We start from the raw sequence: 16,897 nt of genomic DNA, 5'->3' as shown, positions 1-16,897 counted from the left end.
TCACACTCCCTCACTCTCTCTCTCACTCACTCACTCACTCACACACTCACTCACTCACTCACACACTCACACACTCTCACACACACACACTCGCTCACTCTCACAGACGTGCAGCTACACGCTGAGGTCAGTCATTATCTCAGCAGCTGCTATGAGAGGAACGCAGCACAGACTCGCGTCACACACGTCAGCTGCAGGCCGCTCCGTGAACAAACACTCATGTTTCGGTCTGATGCTCAGCGCAGGCTTGAGCCACATGATGTTCATCGTCTGGTGAAGACTGAAGAGCAGCGGTGGGAACAGCTCAGACCCATCAGCTCCCAACTCCTGCTCCAGCGCTGAACATACGATTACTGAGACAGTACTGTATTCATACACACAGAGCCTGAACAACCAACCAACGACTGCAAACCTTTCACAAAGACTCCGACACAGAGAGGCAAAGCAGCGCTCATGTGCTCGCAGACACAGACGGACGAGTGTGAGAACTGTAGAGAGTGAAGCGCAAACTCAGGATTCACAACTGTATCTAAATGCATAGGAGAAAAATCTGCATTTCTAATGCAAGACTGATCTAACAATGAATGCTCGTGCTGTGGTGAATGTGTTCAGTGTCCGGTGTCAGGAGCCTCACCTGATAGCAGCACTTGATCTGCTGCACGAGGAGCGACAGGTTCTGGATGCGCAGCGCCGGGTCGTTCTTCACCTTCCTCTGCACTCTCTGCACGCTGCTCTTTGGGTTTCTGTCACAACAACACACAGATTTTTAGCAATGAAGTTCTGTTTTTCATCAGATGTCAAGGAATATTTTTCCTGTAATGTCTCTCTCCAGGCTTGTGCCTGAGCATCAGACTTTCACCTGTGATCTTACGGTCTACAGCAGTGGGCTACAGTGAAGTCCGGAGGGAACATCTGCACAATATTTGCTTTTAATGACCCTACAGGTTTAATTAAACCATCAAAATATGAGGAACTAAATATAGGAACATGTTATCACAGATGAAATGATTAACACAGAGCACATACACGCTCCAAACACAAGCACGCAATACGCTGAGAGACCCACATCAACATTACACCAGTGTGCTTGAACAAAGGGCCACCATATCCGTTATCTGTAGATTTAGATCCCTCAATAAAACGCTCCGCCGTTAACTCGCGTCACTGCGGCGCCGACACACGAACACATCTAGATCTGAATCCAGAGCATCACTCCTAACACAGGGGTCCTCAGCGCTGGCCCTCGAGGGCCGCTGTCCCGCAGGGGTCAGCTCAGCACTGGCCTGGATGCAACATATATTTGTAATTAATTAATAAATTATGATCTTGTTTGCACATCTATATGGAAAATATTCAAGTGATCGCAGAGACGCCGAAGTTTCTAATGTTTGTAAACATTTCGCTTTATTTACCCGTATTTCTGAATCTAATAAATAAAATGTGACTTATACATGACTTATCTGTTTTCTGTTTCTCTCAAAAACGTTATAGCGTAGCGTATTTTTAACCATGCAGCAAACGACTTTTAGTATCAAAATATCAAAAATACTTAAATGGCTTTTGAAACACTTTATCTTTGTATTAAACGGTCAAAACTCTTCCTGTCGGGTAACAGTTAACCGGTTATATGAGCATCCCAAACTGAAAACAGACTGGTTAAAAGCTCGGTAAGCATATTATTTTTAAAATGTGAGAAACAACGGCCTATTCAGAATTTATACACTGTAAAAATATTGTTGCAGTTAGCTGAAAACGTAATATATTTGCGTTAGAATAACCTTCCCGGACTGAACTTGAAATAGGCTATTAAAGTCGTCACTTGGCTACTTCACATTTGAAGATGACTGTAACATTTCAATGCAGCATGAACACTTTAAATAGAAAGCACGTTTTTTACAGTGTACAGAATGCCATGTGACGTTTTCATCTTCAGAACCGAACAGTGCTTTAACGTGAGCAACACGAGCACGGATAGGCTGATTCTGTCATGTGACTCCACGCTTATTTGCGCTAAAGTTTCCAAACTAATTTTTGCGACATTTGAAGTATCGATATAGTATTTATGCGCTAAAGTTAAACGGCAAAAGATTGTGTCGACACTTGAGAAATTTGATCGATAAATGGCATTTCCATCAGCTATCAGTAAACATTTTGAAGCGCTAAATCTTTTTTCACAAAACAATCCTTGGATGGAAGCCTGGCTACAGACCGTCAGACGTCATGTGATCATCACTGGCTACGATCACATGCAACCCAATGATCTGCTAGTAATGGGACTGAAATCGAGAGCACATGTAAACACTTGATCGGACTGAAACTGGAAAGTACTGCGCATGTGCAATGAGGTAGAAACGGCATAATGACGTATGATGCATGGAACGAGACCGTCGTTTTAGTAGAATTAACGGTTAGAAATGACTCATATTATTCTAAAATGTTCCTTCCACTCATCGTCTGTGAACTGGAACAGAACCTCATCCCATCAGTCCTCACTTTCAGAGAGTACACTCTCATCCACAGACGGCTTGTTTCACTGCTTGAGAAATATAAGCAGCATGGCACAAAACTTCACATGCTCCTCGTCTCCTAACGAGCCGAAACAGATCAATATTAATTCTGCTTTTTAAAACAAAGAAAAGAAGCAATGGTAAGAGAATAGTATGTGCAAACAGTGGGAAACTCATGTCAAGAGATCAAATCTGATACTGAAGCGCACATCAGCCCGATCACTTTAGTTAGTGTTCATGTAAACTCTACATTCAGAATGATTTGAAACAAACAGTGTCCATGTGAACACAGCCAGTGATTCATGCTCAGCTGTCCACTCAGCTTCAGCTCACACTTCATCTGCCATCTGAGCATCAAACACTGTCTGTGTGTGTGTGTGTCAGTGTGTGTGTGTGTCAGTGTGTGTCAGTGTGTGTGTGTGTGCGTGTGTAGGGCAAACAAACCCTCCTCATCTCCATCTCATAGATCTAAGCATGTGCGTGTATCTCTCTCTCTCTCTCTCTCTGACACACACACACACTCACACACTCTCTCTCTCTCACACACACACACACACACACACACTCACACACTCTCTCTCTCTCACACACACACACACACACTCTCTCTCTCACTCACTCACACACACCCATCCAGTCACCTATAGGGGTCTGCAGTGTGCACTGTCTCTGATAATATCATTATCGATGTGTTTATTGACGTTATGAAGTGTACGTCACTCACTTTCACTCTGATGTGGAGCAGCAGAAGCAGAACGCAGTCAGAATGACCTCAAATCCGATATACGGGGCAATAATAACCGTACGAGTATCCGTCTCATATTCGTGTCATATGATGGTTTAGCAACATCAGCACGGTTAGAAATGTCACATTGATGTTATTCATCAGTTTGATTAACAAGAATGTGGGTTAATATTGTTAGATCTACAGCTACGTTTTAGATACAGTATGTCTGTTTTTACTCTATTTCACCACTGAAAACCGTTCCAAACCTAGCCCCAGCAGAACTGTTGAGCGTCTCAGAGAAAAACAGCAGTGATTCATTACTGCATCAATCAATCAGTGTTATTAACAACTCGCTGGAATGGATGATTCAATGGCTCATTCATTAAGACGGTGGCATTTTTAGTTTCAAATATAAAGTATTTCATTTTTTTAAATCATCATGAGCGCTCAGTCCAGCTGAAGCGGTGTTTGCTGCCGAGCGATCGGTGCATGCGTGCTGTGATGTCGAACACCCATCGCTCTGCAGCGCCGCTTTAAGTCTTCTGTTTGGGGTGTTCGTGAGTTCCGTGGCGAAATATGTGAACGTATCACTGTGCCTTCTTTAGGTTCGCTGTCAAAAATGCCAGTGTGAACGCTAAACAGACCAGGACCAAATGTATCGTTTTCTTTTTTTGTTCCGGACCAAACTAACCAAGAGAGCCGAACTACGTGAGAACGCTCCCTCATGTTCGTCTTCATCACAGAGTTAAAGATATCCGGTTCAGAATGATTCCGCTGGTCCAGCGCCCTCTTCTGTTTCTTTCTCAAGCCTCTGTCTGGAGTGTGTGTGTTTGGTGACGGCTTGGGTTTTATATTTATATCTGAAGGTAAATTCTATTCATCGAGTCCTTTATCAACAACGGTGATCTGTGTCATAATCAGAGCCCAGTACTTTTGTTGCGACACACATCTGCACCTCTGGCTGATTCAAACACACGAGGCGTCTCTGCTCAGTCGCAGTACTCTGGTCAGAGCAAACTTTAAACGTTTTTGCAGCCGCGAGACCTCACGGTGTTGCTATGGTTACCCCTATAGATGGGTGCTGGTTCACTCTCTCACTGAAGCAGCTTGAAGCGCAGCAGTATGCATGTCCCTTTGTAAGCAGTGAAAATGTCAATCACACCTGTACAATCACTGAAGCTACACACATACACACAACGAATCACTTATTTACACTATGTTATAATGAGAGGAAGTGTGAAACTTCCTTCAGCAGATTTCTTCTGTGTTCATGTGATTGGCTACAGTGCTCAGAGCTGCAGAAACACACCGAGTAGTCTAGAATGTAACCGGAGCAAATAATGCTGCAATCTACCCTTTTCACGACTGTGGGTTAATCGTGGCACGTGTAAAAGTAATGGTGATGCTGTTTGCAGGGGTTAAAGCAAATAAAATCCTGAGCCTGAACTTCTTCCCGGGTCGGGGGGGCAGCACACGCAAAGCATGCAATGACTGGCAGCTTTAACATGTGAAAGGATACTATGGCAAAGTTATCGCTTTCTTTATTCAACCTGATTTTTTTTCATGAATATATGGTTGACCTGAAGAATGAAAGCTGTATCATACACTTGGAAAAGTATGAGCTTTATCACGCTCTTAGACACTAGGGGTGTGACAATACACTTAGCTCACGAGATGAGACAAAATACAGATACTTGGTTCAATAGAACCAGACAATGTTTTAATACTATTTTTAAGAAAGTTTCAAGTTTACAAAGCTCTGCTGCTTTTTAATTAGTTATTCTATGTAAGTATGCGCTACATGGACATCTTTGACCATTGTGTCTCGCAGCTTTTTGTCGCGCTTCTCCATTCATCAGGGCTGCGACTCTGCAGTTGGATAATATTATGCGTGTCTCGTGTTTATAAGAGAAAAACATTCTGATTGGCTGGTAATGTTAGTTTGGTTGAGAGTGAAAGCTGTGCTCCTCTCATACATTGGTAGGCAAACTCATGGACTCGAAAGTGATATCAATCAACAAGATTTTTTTTTTTTTTAAATGTAGGACTATTTTTTCCCGCAGCCAATTGCTGCACGCCGGAGATCCAGCACGGTGCCAAGAGAGAGTGTGTGTGTGAGTGTGTGTGTGGGTGCAGCAGCTGAACACATCACACACATCCGTGAACACACAAACATCACAGACACAGCCAGTGAGCGCACACTTGACATGAATACACAGGCACTGATGGGAGTCTAGACTCGTCACGTCACACTTCACGTGTCCTGAGCTGACCTCCGCTGATGGTGACGGACTGTGATGGTCAGAGCTGTGGACTTGAGCTGGACCGCTGCTCTGAGCAATCAGAAGCAGTGCAGAAGTGACTCGAGGAAGCTGCGGTCCTCAAATCTGTCATAGTGACTGAACTCTTGTATAAAAGCAGCGTGACACTCACAATCACAAACATCAGTCATGTGATCAGTTACTGTGATTCAGCATGTTATAATGAGCTCTTCACTACACTGAAGCCCATAAGAGCTAGACATAACGCCGTACTCGCCGAGTCTGAGGGGCTTCATTCAGCCTAAATCAACCATGCTTTCACTGGAGTAAACGTGGAGGAACCATGTTTTTCTGGTGGATTGATTACCATTTGTATAAGCAGTTTTACTACAAACACCAAGGTTAAACTGTGCATAGTGTAGTAAACCCATGGTTTATTTGTGGTTCCCATGGTTTAACTATATTAACCTTCTTCCTTTTTTTTTTTTTTAAGTAAAACCAAAACCAAATTTGAGGTTACCGTGGTTTAACTAGAGTAACCTTTTCTTGTAGTAAATCCATGGTTAATGAACGATTACTGTGGTTTAACTCTAGTAAGTGTTTTTATTTTGTTGTTTGTTTGTAGTAAACCCATGGTTGATTCGTGGTTCCCGTGGTTTGACTCTAGTATTTAGTGTGTATTTGCAGTAAAAGCAGGGTCAGATCGATCGGGTTGTACTCACATCTCAGTCATGATGTCGTTTAGATGAACCCCGTCCACTAAAGTCATGAAGTCGGACAGATGAGAGCCTCCGGAGCCCAGCGGAGAGACCGTCTTCACCTACACACACACACACACACACACAGATGAGGCTCAGCACACCATCGCGACGCGGCGCGGCGCGGCAGATCCGCTCATCACCCACCCAGCACACCAGAGGAGAGCGCAGAAAATCCTCCAGCAGAGGCGTGAAAGCGTCGCGCTGCATCGTGTCCATCGCGTGGGAATAAAGCGGCAGTGTCTGGAGCAGGATTGTGTCTATAACGCGCTCCTCATCCTGTCGCTCGCGTTACTTTCCTCCGCGTCCCGCGTGAGCAGATCCTCGCGCTTATTCTCCGCCGGACGAGCGCGGCGCGATCAGTGCCTTCATCCCGAATGAGACGCCGCTGTTCCCGTTAGATTCGGCGTGACGTGTCGAGCTTCTAGCGGCAGGAGCGCGTGCGTGCGTGCGTGCGTGTCGAACAAAGCGCCGCCTGTGAGCTACTACAGCAAGCGCACTAACGAGTGCACGGGTTCAGCCGCTCCGCCTCCGCCACACATCACGGGAACAAAGCGCACTGCACTACATAGACTTCACTGATACACAGCGCCTGCAGCTGCAGTGTGTCGACGCCTCCAGCGCGCTTCTCGTTTCCTCCATTCATTCAGATACATACTGCGCGTGCACTAGTGTGTTAGTGCGCCATGAGAACACACCCACTGCTGCTCCCTTAGCAGGCAACACCCGCACAGTCTGGAAACAATCACACTAACACTGACTCTGAGTGAGCAGCGCTGCGTTATAACGCGTCGGGCAGCAGGACGCGCACAAACACGAGCAGTGCGCACGCGACGCGACACACACACAAAACACTCCGCCAGTAAATATGATAAAGCCAGAATGGACTGATGATGAGCAGATGCAGTGTGAAGCTCTCGTGGTCGTGTGATATTCCTCACGTCTGTCTGAAATCACTGGTTTCTCGTGTGTTTTCTGATCGAGTGTGACACAGATCTGAATATTGTGTGTGTGTGTGTGTGTGTGTGTGTGTGTAAAGTGTGCTAGATAATCACACTTCAGTGCTTTATCATAGTTTGAGAGAAACAGCTGGAAAACATGAAATGGAAGGTAACACTTTATAATAACTTTAATAACTCATTAACAAACATTATACAATACTTGATACGGGTTGGTTAGCGACAGGTTTGGTGGTGTGGGTAGGTTAAGGGTTGGTTAGGGTAATGTTAGGGTCAGGTTGTGTGTGTGTGTGTGTGTGTGTGTGTGTAAAGTGTGCTAGATAATCACACTTCAGTGCTTTATCATAGTTTGAGAGAAACAGCTGGAAAACATGAAATGGAAGGTAACACTTTATAATAACTTTAATAACTCATTAACAAACATTATACAATACTTGATACGGGTTGGTTAGCGACAGGTTTGGTGGTGTGGGTAGGTTAAGGGTTGGTTAGGGTAAGGTTAGGGACAGGGTTGGTGGTGTGGGTAGGTTAAGGGTTGGTTAGGGTAAGGTTAGGGACAGGGTTGGTGGTGTGGGTAGGTTAAGGGTTGGTTAGGGTAAGGTTGGGGTCAGGTTATGTGGTGTCGGTAGGTTAAGGGTTGGTTAAATGGTCAACAGTTTACAGGGGTCAGTTTGATTATTATACGGGAACACGGTTCAATCTGTTTATATTATATTGTTTTGATAAATGAACAAGTATTTTCTTGAAGAACTGATTTGTTTTCTCCTGGTGATGTGTGATTAAAGGAATATTCTGTTTAATGATATACAGTCGTATACTAATATAAGTGTTGAGGAGAGCATTTAGCTAAACTTAACTAACCACTCTTTACACAAGCGTTGTTACAGCAGCTAAAAGTCCAGCGCCCATAAACATACTAAAAGATTAGTAAACCTTTACAAATGATGAATAGTCTCCACTTTAGATTAAGTACTGCAGAAACATGAACAAATGATTAATAAATGATTTGTTAAGATGTGAAAACAGTAGAAGTCTACACAACAAACAGAGACTAAATACATGGCCTTTACAGACTGTGATTATGAGTTAATGAATAATATATGATAACATGAATTGTTTAGTGAATAGTGAAGTGCTTAAAATGACCAATTAAGCTAATTTTTCACATTTGTAAATGTAAAAAAGAGCATTAGGTAATACATGAATGAACGGAGGTTTAGTGACATTTGTTAGCATTTAAAAGTACATTCATAAATAATCTTGTAATAATTGTAAAATTTCTGCTAAAATCATTTGTAGATTTTTAAAAAGTGCTTGATCATATGAACTGAAAGTTTAATTAATGATCTGCTAATCATTATATAAAGTTTGTTAATGAAAGTTATTATAAAGTGTTTGCATGCTCGTCATCATTTGCGCCTAAAGATGTGAAATGTGTGGTTACTGTTGGAGAGAGCCCATGTTTCTGATGAGAAGAATGTCTGTCTGTACAGTAGAGTAATGATCTGGAGCACACGGGGGTTAGCTGCAGGTGGAGGTTATGGTTAGGGGTTTGGTGGTCACTTCTCTATCAAAGCTTAGGCTCTGTTGGTGTTTGCTCTCGGTCGTTTTGTGTTTGATTTTGTTATTAGTTGTGACTCTTGTTCTGTCTGATACTTTAACATCATGTGTCCGAGAAACTGTTGTTTCTTGGTTTTATATATTTGTTCCTTCCTATGTTAATAAATATTTTTGTTGTAACCTTACGAACCCTCCTACAGTGTGTCCTCCTTTCATTGGTCATGGCTCTGAGCAACAAAACTCACTCGGAAACATGCTCCTTGTTGCTAGGAGACGCATGACAAATAAAAACAATGTTTTCTCAATTCGGCTCAAAATGTCAAACATGTTTGATCTCCTTCAACAGAGTATGTGCAGAGCTCTGGCTTACCTGGATGCAGTCCTTCACTGATTTACACTCATCACAGCTTACACAGCAGGCTTACTTTATAGTGAATAAATAGGATATCTTATTTTAAAAATATAGTCTGGAAAAACTAGTAGTTTAATAAGTTTTAATTAAGAAATAATAATTAAGCAATTTTAATTGTGTAAATTGTTAATTAATTAGTTAACAGATTAACTAATATAACTTATAATGAGCGATACATTTGTTACAGTATTTATCCATCTCTGTTAATGTAGTCACCCTCCTGTTTGTTTTTGCCATTGACTGAATAATGAAGAGGACCTGGACTTTACTGACAACCCTGCACTTCTCTCCCACAACAAGAACACTGATGTAGTGACAACTATTTCACCTCAGATTGGTCTCAACGTGAACAGAGACAAGACCCAGATCCTCAAGATGAAATGCACACGGGTCCAGTCATGATAACAGAAGCCCCTCGGTCTCGAGACTCCAGTTCTGTGTGCGGTCGGCTTCTGTCCGCATGCTCCGGCTTGGATACGGTCATCTTTTTATTTGTCCAGTACTGTGGACCGGATCAGCTGCACTGGGACGCTCATGTAACTGTGCTCGCATGCACTTCTGCTGCTTTCTCCGAGACAGCCGTGGCCATCCTTCACATCTTCAGGACTCAGCCCTGTTCCTGGAGTCTCCTCAATCATCACCGGATTCAGCTCACGGTGCTGTGCTCGGTCTCCCGCACACCCTCACTCAGGATCTCTACACTAGTGCACTGATACAGTCCTGAAGGAGCGGAGGGGCTGCTGCTTTAGCATCGCTCGTGCTTGCGGTTTAACCATCCAGTACACGTGAAACGACTTCGCTTGGATTCGGTCACGGTAACTAGCATGTATTAACCACAATCAAATGTCTGTATGATATTACGCTGCACATTTGGAAAATGGGTGCACTCGATAACTTCCACTGGTTTCGGACACCACTACAAATAGTGCCCTATGTAAGGGTATACCTGATTAAATGTGCAGTGTTAGGGGCTGCAGGAACAGGGCTGAACACCGCCGGTCCAGACCTCCAGAGCACACCTCTCACGTTCTGGACTCATTACTGATCACAGTCATCACACTCCAGCGTCAACGGTCCTTCTGTTAGTGCACACATTCAAACATCACAAAATACTGAACAACCTTGTTTAACTGCAGGACCAAATTTAATCTGAAAACTGTAAAAATATCAAATTGATACAAATGCTCTTTAACGCAGATGGTGCAAGTAGGAAAGTGTAGAAAAACGAGGGGAAAAACAAAAACAGCTTTTAATATTTAATCTGAGCATCTGGCGGTCGAGTGCGATCAGCTTGTGTTCTGTGAGACAGAAGAGCCCAAAGCTCGGAGATCAGAGAAGCGCTACACCGCTGCAGTGCACATGCTTCATCTCCGCCGAGGAGACGCGGCACACAAACCTAAACATTTCACTGCAATTTCATGTGTTTTAAAATCTTCTAGCCTGAAATACAGACGTCTGAGAATAAAGGTTAATACGGTCTCACTGGAGAAACACAGGCGTCCAGAGGAAATCAGTAAGAAAGGAAGCAGCCACTGTACAAGCTCTCATACACATCTGCCCACAGCAGCCCTCGAGTCCCAGCTTCACTAGCGCGGCTAGTCCTGCTAGCGTGTGCGGCTCACTGGAGAGCAGACCGCTGAGCTCCTCGGGTTCAGGTGGGGTGGGCACAGCGCTACAGCGGGCTTTACGAGCCCAGACGAGGCCTCTTGTGTGACGCCTGCTCCTCGTCATCGCTCTCCTCGTCTTCATCATCAGAGTAGTCCACGAGCCCCAGCGGTCCGGTCTGAGGAGCACAGGCAGCTTTAGAAGAGAGCACAAGCTGCTCAGACGCTGCGAGTCGATGGGAACAAGCGTGACGTACCCGGGCCGTCTGGCCTGAAGGTGGCGCTGCAGGTCTGGAGCCGCTGGAGGAAGCGGAGGGGGGAACTCCTGCAGAAGGAGAGAACCTGAACTTAAAGCTGCCCGTCGTCGTCCGCTTGGGCTGGCTCTCCTTGTCCTGACCTTCTTTAACTGAAAGGAGAAAACAGACACGTGACAGGAAGAGCCCCGCGGGGAACACTAGGAGCTTCCAGCTGTCTGCAGGTCTAATGATGCTCAATTCACACTTTTGAAAGACATCTGTAAGACCAAGAAAAGATCATTTAATAAGAAAATGTCTTATTAGCAACACTTCAAAGTTTGGAAAAACAACTTACCTTTTAATTCATTTTACAATTAAATAAAAAGCTCAAGGCTTGAATATCTCTGCTTGAAACACCAGTATATGGAGACTTTTGCTCACACTGCAAAAATGTGATGTTATTCCTCGCTTTCTGCAAACCTCGACAGATTCTTAAAGCAAGATACATTTACTTGAGAAGCTAAATGACAAAATAAGAATTATAAAACCGATAGTTCCGGTGCTTGATTCTGATTGGCTGAGCCGCGTTCGAAGCTGTTGTAAATTACTCTACAAAGTAACATACACCTTTGTTTACGTTTGTCTGTTGCTCGGCAACCACTTTGTAGCAACCACAACTGTTTCTGAGGAGCTACATTGTTTGGTGGAAGAATACTGTTTTTATTAATATCATTACACTATTTGCTCTGTTTTATTTTGTGAAACCTTACTATGTATATGGAATAACCGTTTTATAAATGCAATAAGCCCCGTGAAGCCGTGGTTTACAGTGAATTTATAACAGCTAAGGGGGTTTTAGGCACTCGGCTTCATCCCTTAGCGGTTATAAATCCACTGTAAACCACGGCTTCACGGGGATTATTGCTTTAGTCTTTTTTAATGAGAAACTGATCAAAGTGAAGTTTGCAGAAAAATAAACTTAACTGACTGGGGAAAACAAGTTTTCATTCTCCATTGGCAGATATTAGTTCTTGTTTCAGGAGCATGAACTCAATTCTGTTCAATTTCTCAGAGAACAAAACTTATGTTCATATTGCATCTCAAGTAAATGTTTCTTGATTTAAGGATGTTTAGGTATCTGTATTGGAAAACAAGACAAAAATACAGAGGAAGACTTTCATATTTTTGCAGTGCATGTAACATCTCATGAGTTTTCTTGATTTGTGGACGGCTGAATAAAGACTTCAGGAGCTGCAGGAACTCTGCTAGATCCAGTACCTTTCTCGCTCTCCATGAACTTCCCGTAGTCGCTCTTGCACTTGTCCAAGCCTGTGTCGGCGTTCTCCTCGTCTTCATTCAGCCACATGTCCTCGTCCTCCTCGAAGGAGCGGGCGTCCCTGCGGCACCTGTGAGAGGTTCACTGCCCTGTTAGCAGCAGTCAGTCAGTCTGAATGAATGAATGAAGGAAGGAAGCAAGGCTGAGGTGTGGGCACCTGCTGAGTCCTCGGCTCTGACGCTGCTTCTCCTGCTCATAGCGGCCCTTCAGGCCCTTGAAGGTCTGCACGTACTCGATGGACTCCAGCGCCGTGTAGAAGTTGTCCACGATGTGCTCAATCAGAGATCTGCTGTCCTCCTGATGAGGGAAGGGCAGCGGTCAGACTCGAGCGGATCAGACTGTGTTCTGCAGAGGCTCCACTCACCACTCTGATGAACTCGAAGAGCTCGATGATGGCCGAGTTCAGCAGGTTGTATCTGGTGCCGTTGTCCAGCAGCGCACTGATGACCGGGTGAGTGAGTGAGTGAGTGAGTGAGTGAGTGAGTGAGTGAGTGAGTGAGTGAGTGAGTGAGTGAGTGAGTGAGTGAGTGAGTGAGTGAGTGAGTGAGTGAGTGAGTGAGTGAGTGAGTGAGTGAGTGAGTGAGTGAGTGAGTGAGTGAGTGAGTGAGTGAGTGAGTGAGTGAGTGAGTGAGTGAGTGAGTGAGTGAGTAGGTTTGACTTGTAATGTCCAAAAATATCCTCACTAATACAGTGAAACCTATTATACATCTCACTACTTAAAAAAACAACAACAAAAAACAACAACTTAAAAATCATCCAAATCAACTGCATATTTAATTCTTTACATTTTATTGAACAGGTTTCTCTGAGGTGTTTTAGGGTTAGAACATAGAAAACATCATGAACCTGATATAAAACACTGGAAGTGTGTGAGATGAGCTCACTAATGCAGTCAAACAAACAGGTGAGTGTGCATGGCCTCGTATTCTCTATATGTGAAGAGCAAATGTCCCAGGAGGAAAACTGATCATAAACAATACTAAATTATTATTTTTTTTTATGTAAAATGCAGAAAGTTTTCTGTAAGGGTTAGTGGATAGAATACAGTTTGTACAGTATAGAAATCATTGTGTCTATGTAAAGTGCATATAAAACATGAAAACCCAATATATGTGTCCGTGTGTGTGCCCTCTCCACATTTACATACAAATATTCATGCTTGAACTAGATTATGAAGTTCTTAAATTTTCATAAACACGCTGTGATTTTAATACTCATATAATGCTTGGATTACGGTGTGACTATTACCCATGTGCCTGGCTTAACTAGCCCGAGCAAGAGATGAGTGTGTTAGCAGCAGCTGTGTGTGTATGAGAGGAGGAGACATGAGCGGAGCGAGGATGAGCTCAGAAACCCCCAGCAGACTGCTCTCTACACTGTGTTCAGATCACACGGGTCCAGCACTGCTGTGACCGCACAAGGCCCATGAGCCGCTGTCTGATCGAGTGATTTAACACAAGGCCAGTCATCACTGAGGATACTCACAGAGCGCCAGGAAGCTGTGTCTGGAGTTCATGAGCGTCAGCACCCTCCTCAGCAGGTCTCTGGTCATGATGTAGCTCTTGATGTGGTACGTGTGATGCTCCACGCAGAAGGTCAGCAGCTCCAGGATCAGAGCCAGCAGCTGCGCCGTCTGGAGGTTATCTGAGGCACAGCACACAGACAGGCTCAGCTCAAGCACATGTGTGTGAGTGTGTGTGAGAGGAGTGTGAGACGGTACCTGGACACACGGGGTTGGGTTTAGCCGCTCCCTCCGTCAGATCTGTGGACAGACAGACACGTGTTGATATGTGCGCACACTGCAGCAGCGGAGCAGGCGTGTGTCTCACCTGGGTCCTCCTCGCCGGTGTTAGCCAGCAGTGGAGCCGTCAGCACGTGCATACAGTACTTGTAGAAGAAGCTCAGGAACTCACTCTTCTCCGCTTTCTGTCCAAACACACACAGAGGAACGAGTGTCTGCAGAGGGCCACTCTCTGGAGACTGAAACAGCAGCTGTCAGGCTGTACTCACGCTGGCCGGAGCGAGCATGTTCTTGGGGTCCATGAGGGTCCTCAGGAGCCCCATGAGCTGCACTGCACCGCCCAGCTCCGGGTCCGAATCACAGATCATCTGCTTGATCACCACGTTAATCAGCAGCACGTCCTGAGCACAAACACACCCGCTTCATGATGCACTGTGATCTCTGCTGAATACAGCTTCACTAAACATTACTGTCAGCCTCCGCTCTCACGTTCAAACACTAGCTCTTCTGGTGCTCTTTAGTGTGTCGTTGTGACAGATACTAGGGCTGTGCAATTAATCGAAAAACTGTTTTGATTTCGACCTCCAACGATTATGAAAAGACAATAATCGAGATTATTAATATTACGCCCTCATTCCGCCCCTTTTCCAGCGCTGCGCTTTCGTTCCTCCATAAATGCCCAATTTCACGTGCAAATCAGTAAAATCATGTAACGTGACCTTTGCAAAATGGGACGTGCTTGATTTATATAAGTATATTTATTCATATTTTTAAAAGCGTGAAAGAGAACTCGCGCCGCTCCTCAGGAAGATATATGCGCTCAGAGACGGAGCAGAACACGGACTGTAAAGTCATCTTTCAGCGCCTAAACGGCCAAATACACGCAAAAGTGTGTCAAAATGTGGCGCTTAGTGATTATGCCCAATTTCACGTGCAAATCAGTAAAATCATGTAACGTGACCTTTGCAAAATGGGACGTGCTTGATTTATATAAGTATATTTATTCATATTTTTAAAAGCGTGAAAGAGAACTCGCGCCGCTCCTCAGGAAGATATATGCGCTCAGAGACGGAGCAGAACACGAACTGTAAAGTCATCTTTCAGCGCCTAAATGGCCAAATACACGCAAAAGTGTGTCAAAATGTGGCGCTTAGTGATTATTCATGTATACCTTCGTCGGTCATGTAATAAATGAACGTAAAGAATTGAGAATGAAAATACGTGTGTAACGGTAAATTGGATCCGCGGCTCTTAAAGTGACAGCGAGCTATTTTCCTGCTGCGACTGTGTGCTTCATATTTATCAAACAACAAAAGACAAATTCTAAATCACACACTGCTCTTGAGTGAAGGACTTTTGTATCTTTAATAAGAAACAAAGCAAGTTTAATTCTTGCAGTGAAGACTATGCTGTTTTATTTTACATTTGATTATTCATTTCTGTAGCAGGCTGTTAACTGCTTGAGACTTGCATAAAAAACGTTAAAGCACAGTTTGTTTCATTTGTATCTTTTTATTCTATTGTATTTGTCCTTTGCTTTTTTATTACTGACAGTTTAATTATTTTCAATAATTTTGAGGACTTTTTGTTTGTTTGTTTGTTTGAAATTCCGCTGGTCTCTACAATGTAGATGTCATAGCAACCTTATTTCCTGTAAATAAATATATATTTGATATGCATCACTATCTTTAAATAAATCACTCATATAAAGTTTTGGTCATATGGCCCCCTCATAATCGTGTTAAATAATCATGATTACAATATTGGCCAAAATAATCGTGATTATGATTTTCCCATTATGATTAGCATCACAACTCCTCAGTCACGGATAACACAAAGTTACTTCTTTCCACTGTGGTGCTTGATTTCAAAATAAAAACTCACTCTGGCTTTGTTGGCTCGTATCTCCACACTAGTACACATGCAACCAATTCACAGAAAACACCTGCACAATTATACACTATTAAAAACAGAAATCAAGCCTATTAAGACAAACTATCAAAACACCGTCTTATTAAACAAACACAGTCAGGAATGTGCTTCTGAAGACTCCTGCTGGTTTGAGAGGGAAACACACAGGGAGACGCTGATACTCACGTCGTCGGCCTGCTGCGGCTCCTGCATGATGAACTCCCGCACCACAGACGGACTGAACTCCACCAGGTAACAGAAGATGTCCGTGGCTGCGGCCTTCACCTGCACATCCTCCATGCCCTTCAACACAACACACCACAGCGTCAGCTGAGCGGAGCACATGTGTCACATCCAGCAGCGCTCACTCACCATCACGATCTCCAGCACCGGCAAGATGCCCAGATTAGCCAGCGTCCTGAAGAAAGCGTCTCTGTTCTGAGGCTGTAGCGTTTGGGAGAAAACACAGAACTCCTTGAAGAAGTTCACCTGCAGACATAGAGAGGACAGGTGTGAATAGGGATGGGTATCGTTAAGGTTTGTTTTCCCAAATTCCGTTTTAAATTCCGTAAATTTTCTCTGACTCTGTTTTAATGGTTAAATTAAAAATATTAATCAAAAAGCATGTTTAATTAATTTAAATCATGAAACTTACACAATTTAACAGCAATTTATTACCAAATTCTGTGTATTTCTATTAATTTCCTGGATTCCATTTTAATGGTTTCATAAAACTTTAATAATCAAAAGCATCTCTAATTAACTGATTTTATTAAAAAAAATATATATATATAATTTTTTTTTCCAGAAATATTGTTTCTGAAAAAATTTTTTTTACTGGTAAATATTCCTTAAAAAAACTTTTAATAATAATTACTATCATTA

The 16,897-nt window shown here is 43.5% G+C and overlaps 2 protein-coding genes across 2 annotated transcripts; both read right to left on the bottom strand.

The window, feature by feature from the left end:
- Positions 1-10,309: 10,309 nt before the first annotated feature.
- Positions 10,310-12,805, bottom strand: LOC107744062 (serine/threonine-protein phosphatase 4 regulatory subunit 3B-like). The gene is made up of 5 exons (XM_016557532.1): positions 12,725-12,805; positions 12,518-12,657; positions 12,303-12,430; positions 11,046-11,194; positions 10,310-10,967 (listed from the first exon to the last, which is right to left on the bottom strand). The coding sequence occupies exons 3-5, from the start codon at positions 12,388-12,390 to the stop codon at positions 10,869-10,871; spliced, it is 336 nt and encodes a 111-aa protein (XP_016413018.1). The 5' UTR covers positions 12,391-12,430; positions 12,518-12,657; positions 12,725-12,805; the 3' UTR covers positions 10,310-10,868.
- Positions 12,806-12,956: 151 nt separating this feature from the next.
- On the bottom strand, positions 12,957-16,513 carry LOC107744060 (serine/threonine-protein phosphatase 4 regulatory subunit 3-B-like). The gene is made up of 6 exons (XM_016557530.1): positions 16,385-16,513; positions 16,199-16,315; positions 14,371-14,502; positions 14,190-14,286; positions 14,081-14,122; positions 12,957-14,004 (listed from the first exon to the last, which is right to left on the bottom strand). The coding sequence occupies exons 1-6, from the start codon at positions 16,385-16,387 to the stop codon at positions 13,829-13,831; spliced, it is 567 nt and encodes a 188-aa protein (XP_016413016.1). The 5' UTR covers positions 16,388-16,513; the 3' UTR covers positions 12,957-13,828.
- Positions 16,514-16,897: the final 384 nt, after the last annotated feature.

This window comes from Sinocyclocheilus rhinocerous, unplaced genomic scaffold, assembly GCF_001515625.1.
Source record: "Sinocyclocheilus rhinocerous isolate Xijiao unplaced genomic scaffold, SAMN03320098_v1.1 scaffold408, whole genome shotgun sequence".
Lineage (NCBI taxonomy): Eukaryota > Metazoa > Chordata > Actinopteri > Cypriniformes > Cyprinidae > Sinocyclocheilus > Sinocyclocheilus rhinocerous.
The sequence above is the reverse complement of the archived record's forward strand: the minus strand, read 5'-3'. Positions and strand labels throughout refer to the sequence as shown.